The sequence below is a fragment of the Papio anubis genome, chromosome 3 (genome assembly GCF_008728515.1).
Source record: "Papio anubis isolate 15944 chromosome 3, Panubis1.0, whole genome shotgun sequence".
Classification (NCBI taxonomy): domain Eukaryota; kingdom Metazoa; phylum Chordata; class Mammalia; order Primates; family Cercopithecidae; genus Papio; species Papio anubis.
In genome coordinates, this window is record NC_044978.1 from 131,309,023 (window position 1) to 131,335,133 (window position 26,111).

At 39.6% G+C, this 26,111-nt stretch overlaps 1 protein-coding gene across 1 annotated transcript; it reads right to left on the reverse strand.

The window, feature by feature from the left end:
* Nucleotides 1-5,954: 5,954 nt before the first annotated feature.
* Nucleotides 5,955-24,500, reverse strand: HSD17B13 (hydroxysteroid 17-beta dehydrogenase 13). The gene is made up of 7 exons (XM_003898924.5): nt 23,955-24,500; nt 19,840-19,947; nt 18,622-18,753; nt 17,009-17,115; nt 15,126-15,263; nt 11,114-11,230; nt 5,955-6,167 (listed from the first exon to the last, which is right to left on the reverse strand). The coding sequence occupies exons 1-7, from the start codon at nt 24,162-24,164 to the stop codon at nt 6,077-6,079; spliced, it is 903 nt and encodes a 300-aa protein (XP_003898973.1). The 5' UTR covers nt 24,165-24,500; the 3' UTR covers nt 5,955-6,076.
* Nucleotides 24,501-26,111: the final 1,611 nt, after the last annotated feature.

Below are 26,111 nucleotides of genomic sequence, written 5' to 3' on the forward strand. Positions count from 1 at the left end.
TTGAGAGGCTTCAAAAATTTGTTGTTTTAATTTAGTTATATCCAAGGATAAATTATCTTCCCTACCCAGAAGGTGTCCTTTGACCATTTCCCATGAATGACCAGTCTCATTGTAGGAATATGGTGTGATACAGAAATCAGAAGTATTCTAATCACACTGCATTTGCATGTGATGTTTGAGACTCATTAGCTGATCTGCAAGCCAAATAACAGACTGTCTTAAACTATTAATTTGATTAGCTAAATTTTGATCTATGCCCTGTTGAGAATTCCACATTTGGGTGAAATTGGCTTACCAATCATTAACAAAATGAGCTGTTTGAATAGGTTGATGTAATGCCATTCTGGCAGTGGTGGCCAGTGCAGTGACTGTAATTAGGCCCATGATCACAGCGATTAAAGTGAAAACAAATCTCTTAGATCTTTTGAGAATTTGTTGTAGCACTTCATTAATTAAATGTACTGAGGGGGAAGATTCCCAAGGTCTGGGTAAAGTCACTGGTATCCAGATTCCTTCTCAAGCTCGAACCAACATTACACTTTTCCTGGAGTCAAAACGGGAGTTAACAAAAGTGTATAAATGACAACGCATTGGATAGTTTGATTGTTTGTCCAAATTTTGATATTTCCCACTAACAGCATGTAAGGAGGCTTAACACAACTCTGTATAGGAATAGTCAGGTTGGAGGTAAACAAAGCAGAATGTTTGAATCTACGTTGATTCTGAGGGAGAGGAGCAGCAGTGGCAACGCCCGATTTTCTCTGCCATAAAGAAGCAATCTGAGGTGCCCGGGGATGCCGAAGAGGTAGAAGGGCATACCTGGGCCGAGAAGAATGATCATAATGCCAATTGGAGTCCCATAAAGGGGGATCGGCATCAAAAAGAGGAAGAGGGTACAAAGGGGATTTATCATGGGGTTCAGAATCATGGATGTGAGAGGCGGTAGTGGGGACAATAGACAAAAATTTTCCCCTTCCCATACTTGCAGTCCGGACATGGCAATAGCCAATTTCCAAAGTTCTGGGTGTTCTGGGCTCAGAATGGGGAATATCATACGAGACTGGGGGTGGGGGGAGTAATGCCCTTTTCTTCCCATTTTAAGGGAAAGAATGAGCTGAACCTCCTATGCAAAGTAGGATGATGATCCTCGTCCTCCCAATAAGAAATAAAAAAGTAGCCTCCAGGCATTCCCTTCCGACAGAGGAGCAGTTGTTTTTTAAATAGCCCTTTGGTGCCCAGTCTATTACTAAACCATATGAGTCATTTTTTAATACTACTGCATGTGAGTTAACACAATCTTCCCAAATTAAAGTTTTAGATGGACCCTCAAAATTTTTAGGACATGGTTTTCCTACAGGTTTATGTTGAAAGTATGGGGTATCTCCTATTACTCCCCTTTTCATTTGTCTTAAAGGAGAAAGTGAGAGGCTGCAGACCAAATGTCCTCGTTCCCCTGTGGCTAATCTCTCCAGAAGATGAGCAGCCCAGACTTGAGTTTCTAGATGGATACAACCAGGTGCATGTCCGAGGCACAGAGGAGGGTATTTATAACCCCTAGTAACATTAAATGCTCTGCCGAGGCTCCAGCCAGTCCTTCCATTTGGGGTCCCTGACTTCCTGCAACACCTAGGTCGTCTCATTCACTCACCTCTCACTTATTGACTCACACAGAGCAACTTCCAGTCCTGCAAGCTTCATTCATGGTAAGTGCCCAATACAGGTGTACTATTTTTTAAATCTTTTATACTATATGCTTACTGTACCTTTTCTATGTTTAGACCCGTTTAGATACACACCTACTTACCATTGTGTTACAATTGCCTACAGTACTCAGTGTAAGAACATGCTGTACAGGTTTGTAGCCTATGAACAATAGGCTATACCATATACTTTAGGTGCATAGTAGGCTATGCTGTCTACGTTTGTGTCAATACACTCTATGATGTTCACACAATAACAAAATCACCTAATGAAGCATTTCTCAGAACGTATCCCTGTCGTTAAGTGACAATGTCTTTATTACATACACTTGGAAAAGGAGGAGTGAAAGTTATATAGTGTTTATTTAGTAAGGGAAATAGACTCTACCACTGTGGGATCCTATGTCAGTTTTGTATTGCTGGGTAACAAAATACCACAAATTTAGGGACTTAAAACAACAGCATTTATGGGCTTATAGTTCTGTGTCAAAAGTGCAAAGAAGGAATGGCTGCATTCTCTTCTCAAGGTCTTGGAGCCCAAATCAAGGTGTCAGCCAAGGCTGTGATCTTATCAAGGCTTGTCCTCTTCTAAGTTCCCTGGAAATTGGCAGAATTAATTTTTTTGCAGTTGGAGGACTGAGATCCCCATTTTCATGCTACCTGTGGGCTGTGGACTGTTTTCAGCTCCTGAAGGTCATCCTTCTCAATGAGCAGTTCATAAAACGAATAAACGTTTGCTTTTTTTCCAGACTACCAGAGTGCATATCTCTGACTTCTCCTGGGACCAGCCTGAGAAAAATTTTCTGCTTTCTAAAAGCTCATGTGATTTGGTTTGGCTCACCAGGATAATCTCCCTTTTTAAAAGTCAACTGTGTCATATAACATACCCTCATCCCAGGGTAAAATCCATGCTATCCACAGTCATTGGGATTATGCAGGGCATGTACACCAGGAAAGAGTAGTCTTGGGTGCCATCTTAGAATTCTGCTGGCCACACATCATTTCACTACAACCATTATCTGAGAGACAGCAACATCCAAGGAGCAGGAGAAGGAAGAGAGCTCTAACAAAGAGATTGAGAAAATCAGCCAAAGAAGTCAGAGAAAAACTGGGAGGAACTGAAAAATACAACCTCCTCACATGAGAGGCCTTCCAGGTGGATGATTAAGACCATGGACACTGTAGCTGGACTGACAACTCCACCATTTATTGACTGTGTGGCCTTGGATGACAAGGTATTGACACTTTACAGTTGCTTATTTTTAAATTGTAGCCAGTTTAAAAGCAATCCCTACCTCACAGGATTTTTTGTGATGATTAAATGAGTAAATGCATGTAAGGTTTGCAGGAAAGTGTATCAGAGAATAATAAGTGTTTGCCAATGTTTGAAAGTATTATGTGTTTGCCTGTATGTGTTTGCCAATGTTTGAAAGGATTATGTGTTTACTTACATGTGTCTGCCAATGTTTGAAAGGATTAAATCCCTTTTATATCATATTGATTAATGGAGCATATAATTTCTATTCTCATTGGACATTTAAAGATTCTTTTTAGGCGGGGCATGGTGGCTCACGCTTGTAATCCCAGCACTTTGGGAGGCTGCGGTGGGCGGATCACGAGGTCAGAAGATCGAGACCATCCTGGCTAACACGGTAAAACCCCGTCTCTACTAAAAATCAAAAAAAATTTAGCCGGGCGTGGTGGCAGGTGCCTGTAGTCCCAGCCACTCAGGAGGCTGAGGCAGGAGAATGGCGTGAACGTGGGAGGCGGAGCTTGCAGTGAGCCGAGATCCCGCCAGTGCACTCCGGCCTGGGCGGCAGAGACTCCGTCTCAAAAAAAAAAAAAAAAAAAGATTCTTTTTATATCACCAGTTTCCCCCTAGCATAGCCCATAGATGGAGGCACTGCACTCCAGCGTGGCAACAATACAATACAATAGATGAATATAATACAATTATATGCAGCCATTAAGATTAATTTAGGTGGTATGGTTCTTTTTAAAAATTTAAACGTTGGCAGGGCCTGGTGGCTCAGGCCTGTAATCCCAGCACTTTGGGGGGTCAATGGGAGGACTGCTTGAGCCCAGGAGTTCGAGATCAGCCTGGGCAACATGACAAGATCTCCTCTCTACAAAAAAATGCAAAAAATTAGCAGGGCTTGGTGGTGTGCACCTGTGGTCCCAGCTACTCAAGAGGCTGAGGTGGGAGGACTGCTTGAGCCCAGGAGGTCAAGCTTGCTGTGAACTGTGATGGAACCACTGCACTCCAGCCTGGCAACAGAGAAAGACCCTGTTTAAAAAAAAAAAAAAAATTTAACATTTAAAAATTATGGGCCAGGCATGGTGGCTCATGCCTGCAATCCCAGCACTTTGGGAGGCCGAGATGGGTGGATCACCTGATGTCAGGAGTTTGAGACCTTGAGATGAGCCTGGCCAACATGGTGAAACCCTGTGTCTACTAAAAATAAAAAAAAAATTAGCCAGGCATGGTGGCAGGCAATAAGAATATAATGTATTTGTCATGCATATGCATCAGAAAAAGACTGGAAGATTGTGAATTGACGGCGTGACCTCTGGGAAATGGGATTGCTGGGGGTGAGCTTCTATTTTTTACTTTCCATGTTTCTCTTTTGAATTTTTGTAACCATACTCTAAAAATAATACATTTTACTCATAAATTTCTTGATTATAAGGCAAGAAATTAAAAGAATATTATGAACAAAAATTATTGCCAGTGACTACGAAAAAAAAGTCGAAACAATAGCACTATGCTCAATGTCACAATAGAGAGGACTCAGTAAGTTTCAGTTGATAAACCAGCACTCCTGCTGTCAAAGAAACCAGAGTTGAGAAAACCCCGGATTCATTTAATATCTGCCAGATCTAGCTATTTACTATCCATAACCGTGGTTCTTGAAGGACACTCACAGAGACAGAGATTAGAAGTCAAACATTTTATTTTATAACTACAAGAGGTTACTTTTTTAAAGCATAATGACATTTATTTTTAGTGATTTGTTTTTGTTAGTGACTTTTAAAAAATCATTTGTTTTTAATAAAAACAAGAGGATAGTCCATGCAAAAGCATTCTATAATACATGTGAAAAACACACAGAACAAGATTAGTCTTGATGTAGTGGGAGTCAGATTATTCTTTCTGTTAAAAAAAAAAAAAAAAAAAGGCTGGGACGGTGGCTCGCGCCTGTAATCCTAGCACTTTGGGAGGGCGAGGAGGGTGGATCACGAGGTCAGGAGATCGAGACTATCTTGGCTAACATGGTGAAACCGCATCTCTACGAAAAATACAAAAAATTAGCCAGGCATGGTGGCGGGCGCCTGTAGTCTCAGCAACTTGGGAGGTTGAGGCAGGAGAATGGCATGAACCCGGGAGGCGGAGCTTGCAGTGAGCTGAGATCGTGCCACTGCACTCCAGCCTGGGAGACAGAGCGAGACTCCATCTCAAAACAAACAAACAAACAAAAAACAAACAAAAAACAACAAAAAACAAAAAAACCTTTCTTTCTTCCCTTCCTTCTCTTGGATCCATTGTTAGTTATGTAATAGCCAGTACAGTTCCTTTTCCTGTGTTAGCTTTAATTTTTGAGCCTAAAATTGTCTAAACAGCTCTGGGACCAAGGATATATGTAAGCATAAACTACAAAGAAAGAGGTTATCATGGGACTAGAACTTAAAATTCTCAGATTTAAAATACAGTCGGTCACCTTTTGTAATGTATCTTATAAGATTATAAAAAGGGAGGAAATATAGAGGGTCCACTTTTGGTGGACTTAAGAGTTATACAGAAGACAGAATCAAGTAATAAAGTCCAGAATAGAGTTGCACCATTTCAGGCTGATGAAAAAGGAAGAGGCTAGGGAAATCTTTCAAATGCTGAATCTTAAAGTCTCTCCAGGTTGAGATAAAGCTGCCTGCTGAAGCTTGTTGTCTTAGCTGTGCACTCATTCTGTGTTCTTGTTGATATTCTGTGGCGTGGCTACAGATTGGAATGCTGCTTGAACAGTCTTAAACCTTCCCTGTGTAAATAAGTTATCTTTGTATTTACTCTTAGGGAGGTAGCTTTTGTCCACCTTTAAATGGAAAAATAAAATACCTTAAAGAAAACCTTTTAAGTATGCTTATGTAAGCACAGAAGTTTTTAAGAGGCATGAAAGGAAAAACAGACCTGTTAAAAACTACATTAATATTCTTGAGAAACAGGAAGACAGGTAATTAATCTTGATCATTTCACTGCTGTTAGTGCCAAACCAATGTTTTTCATATTAACAGGACTGAAAAAATGTGAAATAAAGCTTTGCAGCATTGATTCTAAACTATTCATATCATTATCATGCATACATCGCTGGCTGGAGCTTATTTATTCATTTCATTTTGATTTTGTTGCCAACCACTGCTTCAAATTGAATATTCTGCATACGATTTAAAAATGCTGAGGCGCGTTCAGGAAGAAACCTGTACAAAAAAGAAAAAAAAAATTGAAAAATTTTCAGTTTAAAATATTTGACAACAGAGTTCTTTTTTTGGTCATTTAGAATACACTGAGAGTTATCTGGTTTGTGTTTAATTTTCCTCCGTTCTTCTTTACTTCCTTTGCAATCACCTCTCTTTTATGTGTGCATCTTTCTTTTCTTTTCTTTTCTTTTTTTTTTTTGACATAACTTCATAGTGGACTTCATTAGGAAAAGTGTAAAAACATTCAAATTCATAAAATTTAAATGAGACAGTAAAATTATGCCTTGTGGCTACAGTAATTGCCATAATAATCACAAGCAAGGTGAAGTCTAAATTATTGCCTAAACACGGAGGTTGCAGTGAGCCAAGATCATGCCATTGCACTCCAGCTGGACGACAGGAATGAAACTCTATCTCAAAAAAAGTAAAAAATAAAAAAATAAATTATTGCCTAAACAAACACTATTTTGTCAAGCTTCTGCTGCAAGCCCAAGGCAGAAAACATTGCAATTATTAGAAGTCAGCCCAATTATGAATCTGCATTTGAAGATGGAAGAAAAGGAAAAAAAGTGTGTTCTGATTACAGCATCAAGACATTCTAGCCTGCAAAAAAGTAACTTTATTAACGTCTTGCAGCAGAATACATTAGTAATTGTAATCATGCATTAAAATTCTCATTTCATGTCAAAAAGAGAGTAATCAGTTTTCTTCATGATTTATGTTTTACTGAATTTCATATGGTTTGTCCCTCTGAAAATGTTTTTGGGAACATTCCCTCTCCAGGGAGTGCCTCCTAAGATACGCTCACCACAGGTCATCTTTGGTCATTTAAAATCAATCTGTCTGAACCTATATGTGCACCTTTGTAATATTCATAGTTCAAATTGTATGCAAATATAAATAAAGCACTGATACATACCGCTCTTCTCACTCTCTTATCTGGTATGAGTAAAGATCTAAAATGAAAGTCTGAGCTCATTGCTGAAATTGCTGATTAATCTTGATGCTAAAATCTCACCAAGAGACACCACCAGAATCCATTCCATCCAAGCATTCACCTCTCGTTTACTATTTACTGAGTACCTATTACGCACTCTATAATAAGGTGAACTAAAGTACTTAAAAAACAGCTGTTGTCTTTGAGGAACTTATTGTTTAGCTGAGAGGCTAAAATGGTCATCTTAAAACAATTATTGAAAAATATCAGCCATCTAGAATTAAGGGCTATAACTGGAAGGAGGATTCACATGGGCTCGGATAGTGGAGGAAAGCTTCAAAAGGACAACTGATGTCCAGGAAGGCATAAGAGATGAGTAGGCAGATGAAAGGAAGAGAGTGGCCTGCCCAGTGGCTCACGCCTGTAACCCAGCACTTTGGGAGGCAGAGGTGGCCAGATCATGAGGTCAGGAGTTCGAGACCAGCTTGACCAACATGGTGAAACCCTGTCTCTACTAAAACTACAAAAAAATTAGCCAGGCGTGGTGGCGCATGCCTGTAATCCCAGCTATTCAGGAGGCTGAGGCAGGAGAATCTCTTGAACCCAGGAGGCGGAGGTTGCAGTGAGCTGAGATCAAGCCACTGCACTCCAGCCTGGGCAACAGAGCAAGACTCCATCTGAAAAAAAGGGGGAGAAAAAAAAAGAAAAAAAAAAAAAAGGAAGAGAGTATGTGAATGTAAAGAGGCAGAAATAACATATTCTGCAAAGAAAGTGATATTGAAAATCACTTTGGTATTGTTGACTAATGCAAGATTTACTTCCTCGTTTGGGGGGTAGGTGGGTGAAAGATGGGGGAAGGAGCAAACGGGCAGGGAAGATCTGGCTGAAAGAAGGACAAGGATAAGAAGAGAGCTCATGTGGGCCTTTTACCCTCACAAAGAAACCTTCATGCTAGTAATTGCATCTGCTCATAAAATGTTGTCTCTCTGTAAAAGGAATTAAATGCAAAGAAAATTAAAAATACATACCTGTTGCCTAGTTACAAACCACCATGACAGCTTCAAAGGATACAAAAGACTTTGAGACTGTTGTTTATTTTACTGGGATACTATTCTCCAACTCAGGCAGAATAATTGTTTTTATCACCTTGGTCATATGCATGTATATGCATGTACATATGCATGTAATTTTCAATATTAATATGACTTACTTTAGGCCCCAAGAGAGTAGGTGCTCCATGAAACTCACTTCCTACGGTGCTTAGTACCAAGACACTAATTTAGTCAACTCTTTTTTTTTTTTCATTGTTTTTTAAATTTATTTTTCCAAGACGGAGTCTTCTGTCGCCCAGGCTGGAGTGCAGTGGCACGATCTTGGCTCACTTCAACCTCTGCCTCCCGGATTCAAGCAATTCTCCTGCGAGTGCCTGGTATTACAGGCACGGGCCACCATACCTACTAATTTTTGTATTTTTAGTAGAGCTGGGGTTTCACCATGTTGGTCAGGCTGGTCTTGAACTCCTGACTTCAAGTATTCTGCCTGCCGTGGTCTCCCAAAGTGCTGGGATTACAGGCATGAAACACCACACCCGGCCTAGTCAACTCTTGAGATGATGTTGCTTGGGGGTCAAGGTTCTCCTTATGTTATCTCAAGTCAGTCTATTTAACCTAAAACAAAATACTGAAATTGATACATCAATGCAGTTTGTACCCTGTTCTCAAATTGTTCTATTTCAAGTTTGTTCATAATTTATATGGACTTGTTTCAAAAAGGTCAAGGGCTTATGAAGTTAGTATAGTTATCTTCTCACTGATACAATTTCAATTTATAAACTGCTCCTCAGAAGAAAGCTGAGAAGGTGTATCCTCTGGGAATTGTTGCTGTTGCTATTTCATATAAATTCTGTTCTCTAAGATTTTAACATTTGAAGCCTATACCTTTTCAGTGACAAGAGAGCTTTGTTTCTATTATATTGTTTTATTCTTATGGCATCCTTATAAAGAAGATATCACCATATTCATTTGGCCAGGTGCAGTGGCTCATGCCTGTAATCTCAGCACTTTGGGAGGCCAAGGCAGGAGGATTGCTTGAGGCCAGGCATTCAAAACCTTTGTTGCCTGGGCAACAAAGCGAGACTGTCTCTACTAAATAAATACATAGGCTGGGTGCGGTGGGTCACACCTGTAATCCCCGCACTTTGGGAGGCCGAGGCAGGCAGATCACGAGGTCAGGGGATCGAGACCATCCTGGCTAATGGGGTAAAACCCCGTCTCTACTAAAAAAAACTGAAAAAAATAAAAATTAGCTGGGCATGGTGGCAGGTGCCTGTAGTCCCAGCTACTCGGGAGGCTGAGGCAGGAGGATGGCGTGAATCCAGGAGGCAGAGATTGCAGTGAGCCAAGATCTTGCCACTGCACTCCAGCCTGGGCAACAGAGCAAGACTCCGTCTCAAAAAGTAAATAAATAAATAAAAATAATAAATAAATAAATAAATAAATAAGACATTCTAAAGACATTAAAAGGATAATAAGGGAATGTTATGTACAAATTTATGCCAAAGAAATTCTACAACTTAGATGAAATGGACAAATTCCTTGAAAGACACACATTACCAAGAATTAATAAGTAAATTGAATTGGCATGTAGCTATTAAAGAAATTAAATTTGTAATTAAAAGCTTTCCCAAAAGAAAATTAGAGGCTCAGGAATCTACCAAAAAAAAAAACTTACTGAGTTTAGCAAACAGAAAGTTTAACAATTTAGCAAGGTTGCAAAATATGAGATCAAATTACAAAAATCCAATATATACTGACAACAAACAATGGTAAATATAAATTTTTTTAAAAATGCTATTTGCATTAGCATCAAAAACTGTGAAATAGGGCTGGGCACGATGGCTCATGCCTGTAATTCCAGCACTTTAGGAGGCTGAGGCAGGTGGATCACATGAGGTCAGGAGTTCGAGACCAGCCTGGCCAACATGGTGAAACCCCATCTCTACTACAAATTCAAAAAATTAGTTGGGCGAGGGGACAGGTGCCTGTAAGCCCAGCTACTTGGGAGGCTGAGGCAGGAGAATCGCTTGAAGCCAGGCATCCTAAGTTGCAGTGAGCCGAGATCACACCACTGCACTCTAGCTTGGGCAACAAGGGCGAAACTCTGTCTCAAAAAAAAAAAAAAAAGAACTCGTGAAATACTTTGGAATAAATCTGATAAAATATGTGCAAGACTTAAACATCAAAAACTACAAAATACAATTTAAAGATTTAAAGATTTTGAAGAAGATTTAAAAAATAGATATTATGTTCTTGGATTCGAAAACTCAATATTGTTGATATGTCAATTCCCCCCAATTGATCTATAGATTCCGTGCAATCCCAACCAAACTTCTAGCAGGCTTTTAAAAATGGAGTCTTTATTATTAACTACTTCACTATATTGCATTCTTTTTAAACTGTGTTTCCTTTAGTTAGAATAGTCTTCAGCAAAGTTTGCACAGAGACGGTAGATTTGGTAGAGAAAATGAATCATTCTCTTTTTATAGACTAGGTAGGAAAAGAACAGAGGAAACTTAACTGTTCTCCCCAAGGATGGAGAGTTTCCATGCCAATTTTCACAACTGAAAGATTCTCCATAATAATAGCTCTACTGGGCCAGGCACGGTGGCTCATGCCTGTAAACCCAGCACTTTGGGAGGCCAAGACAGGAGGATAACTTGAGGTGAGGAGTTCGAGCCCAGCCTGGCCAGCACGGGGAAACCCCATCTCTATCAAAAAATACAAAAATTAGCTGGGTGTGGTGTGGTAGCACACACCTGTAGTCCCAGTTACATAGGGATCTGAGGCACGAGAATTGCTTGAACCCAGGAGGTGGAGGTTGCAGTGAGCCAAGATCGTGCCACTGTAATCCAGTCAGGGTGACAGAGTAAGACTCTGTCTCAAAAAAAAAAAAAAAAAAAGCTCTATTTCTATTGGTGTTTTAGTATTTAGATGTTCTGTGCTGTACTTACTTCTTTAGTATCAGAAAGATATTGATATATGATGGAACAAAAATCATTTTCTTATTGGTAAGTATTCCATCTATCAGACTTCTTACAACTTCATCTGTCTCCAATACAGGCCATAATCTGTGATTAAAAAGAGGAAAAGTTTATTTTTATTTTCTAAAATTTTAATTTCATAAGTAAATGATGGTAGGAAAATTATCCTATATTTTTACTAAATTTAGAATGAAGATTTAAAATATTCCAGGATTTGCTGCATTAATGCCACCCTACCCACTTCCTCCACATCCCATGTTGATGTTTTGTTATCAGAAACTTATACTTTCATATCCAGTAGGTATGTTTCATAGCTCACTTAGTCAAAATATCAAAATGGTGGAGAGGCATTAGATGGTAAGGAGTAGAGGAGCCACGCAAGAAAGAGGAACGGCTAGGATTAATCATGGGACAGGAAGGAAAGATCTGACATCTCAAAGCCTGTTGGATGCAAGGAGAAAATTCTATAGCTAAGTATAGTTTCTTTCTTGTGGAGGTATTCCATAAAGCTGGATTGTTTTGAGGTCATCATTTAGTCAGAGGCGTTTAAATCAGAGCAACTCCATCTTGAATAGGGCCTGGGTAAATGAAGGCTGACACCTCCTGGGCTTCATTCCCAGGAAGCTAAAGCATTCTTTGTCACAGGATGATATAGGAGGTTGGCACAAGATTCAGGTCATAAAGATCTTGCTGATAAAATAGGGTGCAGTAAAGAAGCCGGCCAAAACCCACCAAAACCAAGATGTTGATGAAAGTGACCTCTGGTTGTCGTCACTGCTCATTATAAGCTGACCATAATATATTAATTAGCATGCTAAGAGACACTTCTATCAGCACTATGACAGTTTACAAATACCATGGCAATGGCAGGAAGTTACCCGATATGATCTAAAAAGGGGAGGAAATCTCAGTTTTGGGAATTGCTCACCCCTTTCCCGGAAAACTCATGAATAATCCACCCCTTGTTTAGCATATAATCAAGAAGTAACTAAATATCCTTGGTGGAGCAGCCCCAGCCATTCTTCTCCGTGGAGTAGCCATTCTCCTTCACGGAATAGCCATTCTCTACTCCTTTACTTTCCTAATAAGCTTGCTTTTGCTTTGCCCTGTGGCCTTGCCCCAAATTGTTTCTTGGGAGAAATCTAAGAACCCTCTCTTGGGGTCTGGATTGGGACCCCTTTCTGGTAAGAATTTCATATTTGAGATTCACCTCTGACTTGCCTATCCTGCAGTTTAATGAGAATTTAAGAGGCGCCCAAGGAGTATGACAACTGGAGGTATGACCTTCCTTATACTGAAGGCCGTGTACATGTATTCTTGAGAAATATTCATAAACATAGGCTTAGTGAAGAATTGCCTATTAGTGCAAGATGATGACAGAAAATTAAAACATAAATGGATTTAAAATGTTGTATTCAAATTAAGATGTCTAGGTGTGGACTGAACAGCCAGTGAATGTAAAGGCTGGGCGAGGAGTTAGGAAACCAGTGAATGTTAAAACTCCATTCCCTGGGATGATCTGTGGTTTACTGCAGATTAGTATGTGATTCACTTCTCCACTGCATTGAACAGCAACGCCAACAGAGAGTAATACAAGTCAATACATTTCTAAATTACTCTGTTCTGCCCTTTCCCTCCCTGATGTCATCTATATGGATCCAACAACCCAGCCTCAGAGCCAAGTGTGACATTACATATCAATGCCTTAGCCCTGACTAAGGAAATTCACAATCCAGCAACCTCTATAAACCAATCCCAAATCTTTAGCATTGCCTGTGTCTGCCCCTAAGTTAGCCCCCAGGAACCCTATACCCAGAGTTCCATCATCTTTACTCTTCTCATCTATTATGCCTCCCCCAAGAGTGGCAGGATACCCTTAGGAAAGCTCATGGTACGCTAAGCATGAAAGCCTACCAAGAGGGTTTTTATTGGGCCCAATTCCTTGTCTAAGAAAACAGTCAGGAGTTGCAACAGTACTATAGTATTTACTTGCATATCGCATACTTATTAAGTACTGTGAGACAACATAGCAAATGTAAGAAGCCACGTTTGCTCACTTCTGCTTGTCACCATAATTTTACAAAGTCCATGACTCTGTGACAATGTGCAGCTCTCTGGAAAGATGCTTTGAAGACAATACAGGATGGAGCACATGGCCCCCAGTACCAGAGCAGTCCAACTGAACCTCTCTAAAGGGCTGCTCTCAGGCTACAGGCCTCCTTCTGTAGTCTTCAGTAAGGCTTCTAAATAAAATCAACACCTTTAATTCTTTAAAAACTTATTTTTTTGGCCGGTTGTGGTGGTTCACGCCTGTAATCCCAGCATTTTAGGAGGCTGAGGCAGGCAGATCACCTGAGGTCAGGAGTTCGAGACCAGCCTGGCCAACATGGCGAAACTCCGTCTCTACTAAAAATATAAAAATTAGCCAGGTGTGGTGGTGGGTGCCTGTAATCCCAAATACTCAGGAGGCTGAGGAAGGAGAATCGCTTGAACCCGGAAGGCAGAGGTTGCGGTGAGCCGAGATTGAGCCACTGCACTCCTGCCTGGGTGACAGAGTGAGACTCTGTCTCAAAAAAAAAAAACAAAAACAAAAACTTATTTATTTTTCTTTAATCAACAGTACCTATGGTCTAACACCATGAAGGACTCCAGTGGCAGGGAGACACTCCAGCTTCAGAGACCACACAGCTAACTCAGGCTGTAAGAGTCAGTATCCTCAAATGAGGCGGCACTCAACAGAGAATTGTTTAGTTCATTTGAATGAATATGTTTAGGACTAATTCCCTTCCAGTAAAAAATTGGTTTTGAATCATTAAGCTTAGTATATTTTGTTAATCTGCAGCAGAATATATACCAGAATTAGAAAAATTTGTTAAGCAGATGGCTTAATTTTCAGGCCTTATCCACACCTTCCTGCTTTTTTCTTCTCCTTTCAGGACTACTTTTTCCTCTCTTATGGTCTCAAATCCTCTCTCACCAGAGACAAGAGTTCTTGCAGAAATTCACCTTGACTAAGAAGCTAGAGACTCAATTTATTTGCTGGTCCTTGGAACATTTGCATTTTAAAGACAGGGTGGTAACAGTGATCAAATGTATATAGAGATTGTGTGCGTGTGTGCGTGTGTGTGTGTGTGTGTGTATTTAGAGACAGAGGTCTCACTGTGTTGCCCAGGTTGGAGTGCAATGGCTATTCACAGGTGCAATCATAGTGCAGTACAGCCTCGAACTCCTACCTTCCTCTCGCCTTAGCTTCCCTGGTCTCTAGGACTACAAGCTTGCCCTCTGATAATATTGAATATATCAAAGTTTTCCAAACCTGCCTCTATTCTCATCTGGTATGCTTGTAAGACAAAACAAAACAAAACTCCTAATTCTTGGAATTAATCCTAGTCTACTGGATCAGAATTTCCTTAGAAATTCCTAAGGACGAGCCTATGAACTTTATTTTTTAAGTAAGCACAAGCAATAATTCTTAGGATGAGACAAGTTTGGAAAATGTTTGGGTGCCTTATGTTAACATTGTGGCCAGTGCTGTGGAAGACATAAAAGAGGCATAAGTACCCATACCTTTCCATGCTCTGTTTGAAGAGGATGAACCACTAATGGAAGGGGGGAATGTTAGGTATCATTGATTTTGTGGGTGTGGTGTCCAGGAGAGGAGACTCTGCTGTTCCCTTAAGCACACATCTTCAGCCCCCCTTGCCCCATTCCCACTTCCCACTTACTCTTGGCACCTGAGTGTGTGTTAAGCTTTTTCCCAGACACAAATAAAATATCCCAGTTCATTGGTAGCTGATCATTCCTGCTAGTCCCTAATGTTTTTCCCCTTTATTCCTTTAATTCAAGATAATAATATTAATAAGAAAAAATAATTTTCCTGTTTCATTTTGTTTCTATTAGTTGGCCTGCCTAAACATTTCTCATTAGTTTTCATATCAATTTATCATACCACAGTCTCATTCTAACTTGATTTTGACCTTACCTTGTGCTTGGATTTTTGGTGAACCCAGTATTCACAAAAACTGGGCAGAGACATGAGGTTTTGATACCAGTTTTTCCCAAAGCTTGAAGTTCTGATGTCAGACCTCTGTGAAAGCCAACAGCAGCAAATTTGCTGGAACTGTAAGAGAATTATTAAGCATTGTTAGCTAAGGGAGAGTGAAACCAATCCTCAGTTTTCTGTGAGAAGGCGGTATCATTTGACTTAAGAACAAGTAGATCCTGGCTAACATGGTGAAACCCCGTCTCTGCTAAAAATACAAAAATAAACTAGCCAGGCGTGGTGGCGGGCTCCTATAATCTCAGCTACTCGGGAGGCTGAGGCAGGAGAATGGCATGAACCTGGGAGGCGGAGCTTGCAGTGAGCCGAGATCGCGCCACTACACTCCAGCCTGGGCGACAGAGCCAGACTCCGTCTCAAAAAAAAAAAAAAAAAAAAAAAAAAAAAGAACAAGTAGAAGCCAAAAATCAGCCACTTGTGATTTTTCTGAGAGTATAAATGGCAATTCATTTTCATTTTCTTATACGATTAAGCAGAATCGTGAACGTATCTCATTTCTTAAACAATGATAGCAAAAGAACAAAAATAACTCTATTGATTGGCTTAATGTTCAGTTTTCCATCCTACATGTAAGGTTTTTCTATTGAATCTTCAAACTGTTTTCTAATCAGTTTTTATTGCTTTTATTTTGAAAAATATGAATCAGGAAAAACATATTTAGTAATTCTACAAAATTGATGTCTGTGTTGACAGACTTCTGTAGGACGGTGCTCATTTCTCCTTTCTCTCTCAATAACTGAGTTGATGATTTTTCTCTTGATAATGGTTGCCACTTTGGCCTCTTGATTTTATTATGAGGATCTGGAGAAGAGTTTACAGGAAAGGATATTTGGCAAATACAGTAGTATATCCTTAGGGCCTCCCACCTCCTTCCCTTTAAGTCTTTGGTGGTGCGTGGAGTGTGGTATCTGCAACTTTTAGTCAGGTAGAGTTGTTTCTCTCTCTCTCTCTGTCTTTCTCTCTATCTTTCTCTCTCTCTCTCACACACACACACACACACGTTCATGGCACAAGCACACTGTAAAATGTTTTGATCCAGGGACCACTCTGATTGTCTTATTTTGGGCACCAAGGCCATGACATAGACATGTGTTCTTTTTAGCTTCTGTAGGTTTTGCTTCTTAGTCTGTGGAGGAAACAATGGAAACATGCTTGGCATTACTGTTTTCTCTCATTGTTCTACAGAAGAATTTGCAGAAATCTAAAAGTATTTTAAATATAATTACAACCCGGTTTCATTGCTTTAGAAAAAGTCATTTAAAAAATTCATTCTAAACCACTGTAAATTTATATCCTGTTAACCCAAATCACTCTGCTCCGAGCATTGCCATCTTGAGGCAGGAGAATAGGGTCTGGAGGCAGGGAACATAAGGCCGATTCATGCTGACTTCCTAGAACTAAATCAAATGGAAACACTTCAGCTATGACAGGAAATATCCTCTCCATTTACATGGGGTGTACACTGAGTAAATGACTTTGTAAATTTAATTCATCCTCTTCATTTACATAGGGTGTACACCAAGTAACCAGTGGAAACCTCTAGAGGGTATTTAAACCCCAGAAAATTCTGTAATGGGCTCTTGAGCCCCTGTGCTTGGGCCCACTCCCACCCTGTGAAGCATACTTTCATTTTCAGTAGATCTCTGCTTTTGTTGCTTCGTTCTTTCCTGGCATCTTGGTGTGTTTTGTCCAATTCTTTGTTCAAGATGCCAAGAACCAGGACACCCTCCACCGGTAACAATGTGAAGTGTAATGCTCCCTTCAAAGTGTAAAAATATATAACATGGCTGGCATGTGATACTTACCAATATGGGATGAGGTAAGGAATCACTTCGTGGCCACACACTGAAGCCACCGTGACGATGTGGCCATGATTTCTCTCTATCATCGATGGAAGAAGTGCTTTTGTGATCTTAAGGATCATTGTAGAAAGAAGAAAAACAATGACATAGGTGTTAGGTTTCCAAATCAGGTAGTTTTATTTTTGTTAAGATAGAAAGGCATTTGAGAGAACTTATAAACTGAAATAAAATACTTCCAAGCATTCCATGATTAATTCTATACAAATGATAGAAATAAAGATACAAATTTATTGGTATGGTATACCCCATGCCAACACTAATCTCAGTATTCCCCATCCTTCCCTTCAGAAGGAATCAAATAGATCCTTTTTTGGATATGTCATCTAAACAATATTAAGGGAAAAATTCAGAGTTTTCAGAAGTAAAATAATTCCTTATGATAATTTAGTGTCATGTAATTTTTTGGTTTGGGGCTTTATCATTCTAATTGAAAGAGTGAAATCTTGTGTAACTGTATTAAGGCAGTTGAGTAGTGTAAGCTGAGTGTTCTACACCACACTTATGCATCATGATTGAATTCACTATCTCCTTATTTGTAATATTGTATATTATATGTTGATGTTACAGGAAACAAGTCTTTCTTTTTTTCCAAAAACCTCTTTTGTGAGAAACATGGATAAAATTTTATAAGAATGTAGTAAATCCTATGCAAATTCATAGAACTAGAACTCCCAACCCAAGCTACCCCCAAATTCCCAACCCACAGAAACTGTGAGAGGATGGTGAACATATATTGTTGCTTTAAACCACTAAGTTTTGTATAATTTGTTATGCAGCTATAGGTAACTAATACATGAGGTCTCCATGTAGTTTGGTGGGCATGGGAGCCAATTCACATATGTGAGGAGCTATAAAGGTAAGGGGGACACATCTCTTTTTTTTTCTTCTTTCTTCCAGAATCCAGATTTGCCCTAGATTCTACACTAATATTGAGGCACTGGAAGATTAATCATAAACATTTCTATACAAAGGCAGCTGAAGTTGATATTTCCATCTCCCACAAAACTAACCAATTATATGAGGTCTGTGTAGCTGCATTTCTCAGTTCCAGCATCCCATGGATCTAGAACTTGCCTCAGCGTCTCATCCAAAAGTGTCCTCGACCCTATATACATCACGTAATTACTTCTGATGTCCTTCCCATTCTAAAATTCCACAAAATGAGGACACATTACAAAATCATGGTGTGGAGGGGAAAAAATGAGGTCACAAGTGAGAGCATTGAAAAGATGTACACTGACAACCCTTAACAAACCTCCACAAACGTTTGTTGAATTCTTGGTACTTGCCAAGCTTTGTGTCAGATACTGGTGGACAAGACAGACCAAGTAGCTTACATTCTGGCGTGTTGTGTCCACTTGAATTCTGTGTCCTTGTGTCAGAGACTCTGTGGCTCTTCTACTCAAACAAATTTGATGATTCTTGATTAAGGCAAAGATCTGGCCAGTTTCCTGTCCAGAAGTATACTTCCTGTCCAGAAGTATCCTGTCCGTTATAAGTGTCATGTATCTTAAGAGAAGGTGCACAAATCAGAAATGTTTCTGACTCACGCTCACCCAAAAATGTCCTAGGATGTTGACCTCAAATGTCTTGGTAATCTCTTCATCCTTGGTGCTGCGAAGATCGGCTGGATATACTGTCCCAGCATTATTCACCACGATTGTCACATCACCCACTTCTTTCTTCACCTTTTGAAATTGAAAGAATACATTCATTGGGTGTGTTATACAAACTCAAAGTTTTGGGACCAATATAATCCAGAGATTAGAGTCTTTCTTCTACTGTATGAGGTCTCTCAGAGTTCAGGCAAGATGGACTGTTGAGCTCAAATAGTGGAGGCCAGCGGAGCACTGTCATAAAGGTGGGATAAACTGTTCTTTTAACATCTAAATTTCAATACCCAGCACATCATGTTTTGCAAGTTTATCAGTAAAGTGAAATTAACATTTATGTTGATAAATTACTATATAAGTTCTGATCAAATATTTTTAAAGTGCTCATTTTTTTAAAAAGTGGTTTTCTTTAATTTTTTTTTTCTTTTTTTAAGAGATAGAGTTTCACTACATTGCCCAGGCTGGTCTTGAGCTCTTGGTCTCATGTGATCCTTCCACGTTGGCCTCACAAAGTGCTGGAATTACATGTGTGAACCACCACACCTGGTCTAAAGTGCTGGTTGGGTAATCCTGGTTTCATAACCTACTAACTACATGACCTTGGTCTGGCTTAACCTCTGTGAGTCATAATTTGCTCATTTGTAAAATGAAGTTTACAGGGTTATTGTAGGGATTTGATTAAAAAATGTAAAGTTTGTTGGAGTGCTTAGTTCATTGTGATTATTTGATATTTACTCTTTTAAAATAATTGTGATAATAATTATTAATATTACATTTTCTATAGAAGACTACATTAACAGCAAAATAAAATCTCACAAGGGAAATAAGTAAAGAGAAGGCAGAATTACTGCAAAGTTAATAGGACTAAAAACTAGGAAGTGATCCATATTCCCTTATGATAAATCTTTTGTCAGTCACTCTGTGTCACTGCTCACACTTCTGATCAGAATGAAATTGATTAATAATATGAATAATAATGGGCAGAGCTGAGTGGATTACATACAAGAAAAAAAGTATATATCCTTCCTTGGTCACATAACTACTTCAGTTAGCAGCTAAAATTCATTTAAATCAGGCAGTCATAAAGAACTTCCTCATTTTCCATGTCAGCGTCGTAGGAAACAAAATCATCTGAAGAAATTTGTGAACCTGAAGTCTCACCTGATTTAGAGAGCGATAGATTTCTTCTCTGTTGCTGCAGTCTACCACATATGCATGCGCAGTGACGCCTAGTTTTCGGCACTCAGCTGCAGTTTCCTCCACACCACGCTGTAATTGGAAGAAACAAATTCCGAAAAAAAAGTGGAGAAGACATTGGAGAAGAAAAATTTTTAAAAGAATTAACATTCGGCCTGGCGCGGTGGCTCACGCCTGTAATCCCAGCACTTTGATTGGCCGAGGAGGGCGGATCACGAGGTTAGGAGTTCAAGACCAGCCTGGCCAACATGGTGAAACCCCGTCTCTATTGAAAATTAGCCAGGCCTGATGCAAAATTAGCCAGGCCTGATGGTGTGGGCCTGTAATCCCAGCTACTTGGGAGGCTGAGGCAGGAGAATTGCTTGAGCCTGGGAGGAAGAAGTTGCAGTGAGCGGAGACAGTGCTACTGGACTCCAGCCTAGGCAAACTGCACTCCAGCCTAGGCAACAAAGTGAGACTCTGTCTCCAAAAAAAAAAAAAAAAAAAAAAAAAATTAACATTCATGCCCAAAATGAACGATTAACATTCATTTTGGACATGAAGGTAGTTAATCTTTTAAAAATTGGCCTCCTGGGTCGGGTGCAGTGGCTCATGCCTGTAATCCCAGTGCTTTGGGAGGCTGAGGAGGGTGGATCACTTGAGGTCAGGAGTTTGAGACCAGCCTGGCCAGCATGGTGAAACCCCATGTCTACTAAAAATACAAAAAATTAACTGTGCATGGTGGCGGGGGCCTGTAATCCCAGCTACTAGGGAAGTTTAGACAGGAGAATCACTTGAACCCGGGAGGCGGAGGTTACAGTGAGCTGAAATCATTCCATTGCACTCCAATCTGGGGGACAGAGTGGGACTTCGTCTCAAAATAAAATAAAATAAAATAAAAATTGGCCTCCTTATTTTTTAGAAAATTTCTTGAGAGTGATTGCCTAGTTGCAACGAGATTACCCCCGGCTTTTCTGCCAGGGAATGCTCATATTAAAACCAAAGCAAACAAAACAAAACAAAATCCCTTCATGCTTTTTCCAGTTTTTCCTCTTGATTGGAGGCTGTACAGTAGGCAGTTTCTCTAAAGCAGGCTGCTTTCAAACCTTAAAGAACATTCTTGAAAAATGTTGCTCTTCGTGGTGCCATGGAAGATGAATTTGGAGAAGAAAGAAAAACTCAGCCATTAATTTATCATACATTTGTTAAGCATCAACTATGTAATAAGCAATAAAGTGCTAAGTAGCAATTCTAAACTAGTGGTAACGGTAAACTATATGCCTTTGCCCATCATACTTTTCTCAATGATTCTGGCTCATCCTCCTAGGAGGGAAGGGGAAAGAAGGCTCTTACAGAAGGACTTTCATAGGGAGACCATGCTGCTACTCTAGGAGATATAATATTACATTCTTCAGGTGTTTGGGAGTGAGATGAGCAAGGCCACTGGATCGATTTCTCATTTATGTACCAACCTTGCCCATAACCATAGGACATGGAGACAGAGCAATTTACTTTCAGCCTAAATTCAAAGGCCTCTTTCTTAAGATAAAATTGTCCTAATGTTCCTTGACTCACATTTCTGGAAAATTAGAATTCTTTTCAAGTTTTGACATCAGGTGACTTTTATAGAAAAGATTATAAGGTTTTAAAAATTATACTTTTCCATCTCACAATCGGTAAACTCTTCTCTGTGACGAACAGGCAAGGATACCTGAAAAGCCCTATTCCTTGCGTATTTGGATGACAGTGGTGTTGCTACTATTTAGGGCAATCCTCTAACGAGTGGTCTCTGGGTCCTTTGTATTTCATGACTGTAAGCTAAACCCTGGAGCAGCAGCCTGAACTCCCCAAACATGGATGTTAGGACCCAGTCGCAAAGTCAGTGTCCCCTCAATTAGCCTTTTGTGGGATTGCAGAAGATTAAAAAAAGGATAGGAGAGTCTTTCACTGACTTAGATGGTAGCTTGCTCACTGCCAGATTGCACAAACCACACCATACTCTCTCATCTGTTTCTAGGTCAGTAGAGAGCATTAGTAATCAGAGCATTCATCAGATGTTTTGATTGAATAATTAATTATTCAGTTTTGTAACTGAGCTAGATAATTGCAAAATTGCAAAATGTAATGCCTTGTTTTTTTGTTAGCAAAACACTTGCTTTAGCTTAAATTCCAGTGTGTTTTTTGAACTGTATTCCCAAAGCAACAGTATAGATTGCATAAGGGCCAAATTGCTACTGTGTCTCTCATCTCATAGAGCAAAAGGAGCCAGTTATGGTGAAAACTCAGATAGCATCTTCCTCGCCTAAAGGAGATCTGAGTTACATTACAGCCTTAAAGTGAATCATTCAGTAGCTTAAATATTTAACCATAAAATTTAATGATTCAAAGAGAATTTTTGAGGTTGGGTTACACGTTCTTCTTAAGTCTTTTTTTTTTTTTTTTTCCAGATAGTACCTGGCTCTATCGCCCAGGTTGGAGTACAATGATGTCATTATAGCTCATTGCAACCTCAGCTTCCTGAACTGAAATGATCCTCCCACCTCAGCCTCCTGAGTAGCTGGGACTATGGGTGCGCACCACCAAACCCAGCTAATTTTTGTATTTTTTGTAGAGGTAGAGGTTTTGCTGTGTTGCCCAGGCTGGTCTCGAACTCCTGGGCTCCAGCAATCTGCCCACCTCGGCCTCCCAAAGTGCTGGGATTACAGGTGTAACCCACCGCACCCGCCCTTAAGTCATTTTTAATACGACTTCCTTCTAATTTACTTTTCTCTTGTCTCTGGAAATTTTAAAATAAAAAAAAAAACAATAAATATGGTCCTTTCCCCAAAAATACACATCTGGAAAGAGATTTGAAGGTTAGATTTCATCAAGCCCTTTTCACAGACTTATACTTATTTATGTTTTTGGACAAATGCCTAACAACAGCAGGCAACAATTTTCTCTATTTGCAAATTCTTGGTATCTTCCAGAAAGTTCATTCGAATTTCTTCAAAGACCAAACAGATGGCAAATCATTTTTATATACATCAACTCATCTATTATATAAATGCTCATATCTGTTAAATAAAAATGTACTAGCTTTTTTGAATAGCATTCTTCACTATTCAGAAAAAAACAAAAAAGAATTAATTCTCTAAATTTAAGAGACATTTTAGGTTTCAACTAAACATGACAGCAAAGAACACGAGAAAGAAATAATATAATGGTAATTAAAACCTCACTGTAATTTGCGGAAAACGTGATTCTCAAGAAGTACTTCACAATTTTTCCAATCCTAACATCCTGTAAACACTTTTCTGTGTATATTTTCATGGCCTTACCAGAATTTACAAGTTTAGAGTAAAACATACAAGATTTCAGTTACTTCAGTTTTATCTGGGGTTGTTCATGTAGCTGTTTACAAATAAGAACACAGGAAAACTGCTGATGTCTGAGGGAAAGCCTGACTCACTGCACACATATTTTATTTAACACAGTTATTGTTTATCATGTGCCAGGTATCGTTTACCGTGTGCTAAGTACTGAAAATATTACTTATTTAATCCTTTTGACTAGGGACTGGCAAACATTTTCTGTAAATGGTCAGATAGTCAATATTTTAGGATTGTGTTGCATGTGTATGAGGGGAGGCACTAAAGGTTTCTGTTGCATGTTCTTCTTTGTTTGACTTTTGTTTGGTGACCTTTCAAAATGTAAAACTCATTCTTAGTTCAACAGGCTGCCCACTGGCCAGATTCAGCCTATTAGCTGTAATTTTCAGATCTCGTTCTTGCCCATCTCCTAAGTTATTATCCCCACTTCAGAACCAAGAAAACAGGCTGAGAGATAATACGTGACTTGCCTCATTTAGCAGCTGGGAAGGAGCCTGGCTCCTGAGTCTTTGCTATCAACCTGCACACCATGTCATAAAAATCACTGCTTAGTTCTCAATTACATTCCCTTCATCTAACTAACCTGATGCATATACAGACTAAGGCACCAGGGAATTTATCAAACTTTGACAAACAAAATTACAAAGATAAGTAGATGGTAAGTCAAAGAATTCTTAAAATGCTTATCTTACTCTGTGACTTTAAAAGGTTGGAAGATGTATACATTACCTTATTAATATCCCACAGAACCAGTATGCTCTGTCGTTTTGCAAATTCATAGGCAGTCCGCCTGCCTATTCCATGCCCAGCTCCAGTAATGAAAACAATCTCCCCAGCCACAGATTTTCTCTTCTGAGGAATGAAAAACTTCACCAACGACTCCAAGTAGGAGTAGATGATGGTGATCAGAAGCAGAAGGATTTCCAGGATGATGTTCATGGCTCTGCCCTGTCTTCTTCCTTCTGGTTCAGTCCTTGTATAGTCCTAGGGAGGAGGTACTCTGTACACAGAGCTCCAGGGAAGAGGTGTGCCCCGGTGTTAATGGGACTACCAGATAGAAGCCAGCTTTGGAAGCAGGCCTTGTTCACGTGTCCTAAGGTGTTGGAAACACCTCAGGTTTTTGAAGTGATGCCAAGTGCTAGCAGTAGCTTAGCTCACATCAAGAGAACCCAAGAGAATGTGCTCTCTGGACTTGTTTATCTGAAAAGCAGTTATGTACTATATTTCACCTTGAAGTTTCACCTCTAAAAACAATTCTAGGGGCCAGGTGCAGTGGCTCACATCTGTAATCCCAGCACTTTGGGAGGCTGAGACGGATTGCTTGAGCCCGGGAGTTCGAGACCAGTCTGGGCAGCATAGTAAGACCCTGTCTCAAAACAAAAAAAAACAAAAACACTTTAGAAAAAAATGAACTGGATGTGGTGGCATGTGTCTGTAGTCCCAGAGGCAGGAGGATTGCTTGAGTCCAGGAGTTTGTGGTGCAGTGAGCTGTGATTGCACCACTTGCACTACTGCACTCCAGTCTAGGCAACAGAACAAGGTCTGGTCTAAAAAAAAAAAGAAAACAAAACAAAAGAAAAATAATTCTGGAGATACTGCAGCAGCTAATGATCTGTTGTTATCTTTCTGGAAATTGTTTCCTTTTCAAATAGGGAAAAGGAGAATGTAGAGATAAGCTTAAAGAAACTTAAATAAAGTCTGAATGAACCCAGCTTAGCTATTTGATTCATTTATTCACAAGGGCTCAGCATCAATATTTCAACTGGCTAATTATTTTACATACGATGACCATTTCCCTGAAAATCTCTTGAGTTTGGGGGAGACTTTAGGATATAGAACCATCAGTTCCTTCTGTGGTAATACTGGAAAGAGCGTTAGACCAGGAGTCGGAAATCTCAACTTTAAAGTGGGGTGGCTTCTGTCTTTGTCTGTTGCTGTAACAAATTACCATTGACTAGCTGGTTTATAAATTACAAAAACTTATTTCTCACAAGAAGTCCAAGATCAAGGCACTGGCATATTCTTTGTCTGGTAAGAGCTGGCTTCCTGGTTTATAGATGGCTGTCATTTCACTGTCACCTCAAGTGGCAGAAGGAGGAAGGAAGCCTTCCATGTTCTCTCATCTCAGGGCAATTATTTCCATGGCAGAACTCTCATAACCTAATCACCTCCCAAAGGTCTCACTTCCTAAAACCATCACACTGGGGGGTAGGATTTCATAATATGAATTTTGAAGGAACACATGCAACCTATAGCAACTTCCAATAGCCAAGAAGTGGGAACAACCTCAGTATTCATCAACAGATAAACAGATAAAATATAATATATCTATACAATGGAATATTACTCAGCCTTAGAAAGGAAGGAAATTCTGACACATATTACTAGATAGATGAACGTTAAAGACATTATGCTAAGTGAAATAAGCCAGATGCAAAAGTATAAATATTGTATGACTCCATTTATATGAGGTACTTAGAGTAGTCAAATGCACAGAGAGAGACAGAAAGCAGTAAGGTGATTACTAGGGGATGAGGAGAAAAGGAATGGGGAGTTATTGTTTAATGTGTATGGAGTTATTGTTTAATGTGTATGGAGTTTCAGTTGCGATGAGGAAAGCTCCACAGGTGGTTGGTGGTGGTGGTTGTACAACAGTGTGAATGTGCTTGATGCTACTGATCTGTACATTAAAAAATAGTTAAAATGTAAATTGTGTGTTACATGTGTGTGATTTCCAGCAATCCTGTTTATTTTCTCCACGCTACATTTTCCTTAACTGGAAAATAGATATTTTTTTAAGAAAGCATACATTACCCAACATAGACCTTCAGAACACATAACAACCTCAACCTTTTCTCATACGCCAACACACAAAGTGGCTCTAAG

Bases quoted from the DNA above. Each gene is read 5' to 3' on its own strand.
- HSD17B13 (XM_003898924.5), bottom strand. From the start codon at position 24,164: ATGAACATCATCCTGGAAATCCTTCTGCTTCTGATCACCATCATCTAC. The intron at 19,948-23,954 runs GTAATGTATACA...TTCCAATTACAG, and splicing joins TTCTGTGGGATATTAATAAG to CGTGGTGTGGAGGAAACTGC. The intron at 15,264-17,008 runs GTAAGTATCACA...ATTCTCTTACAG, and splicing joins CCTTACCTCATCCCATATTG to TTCCAGCAAATTTGCTGCTG.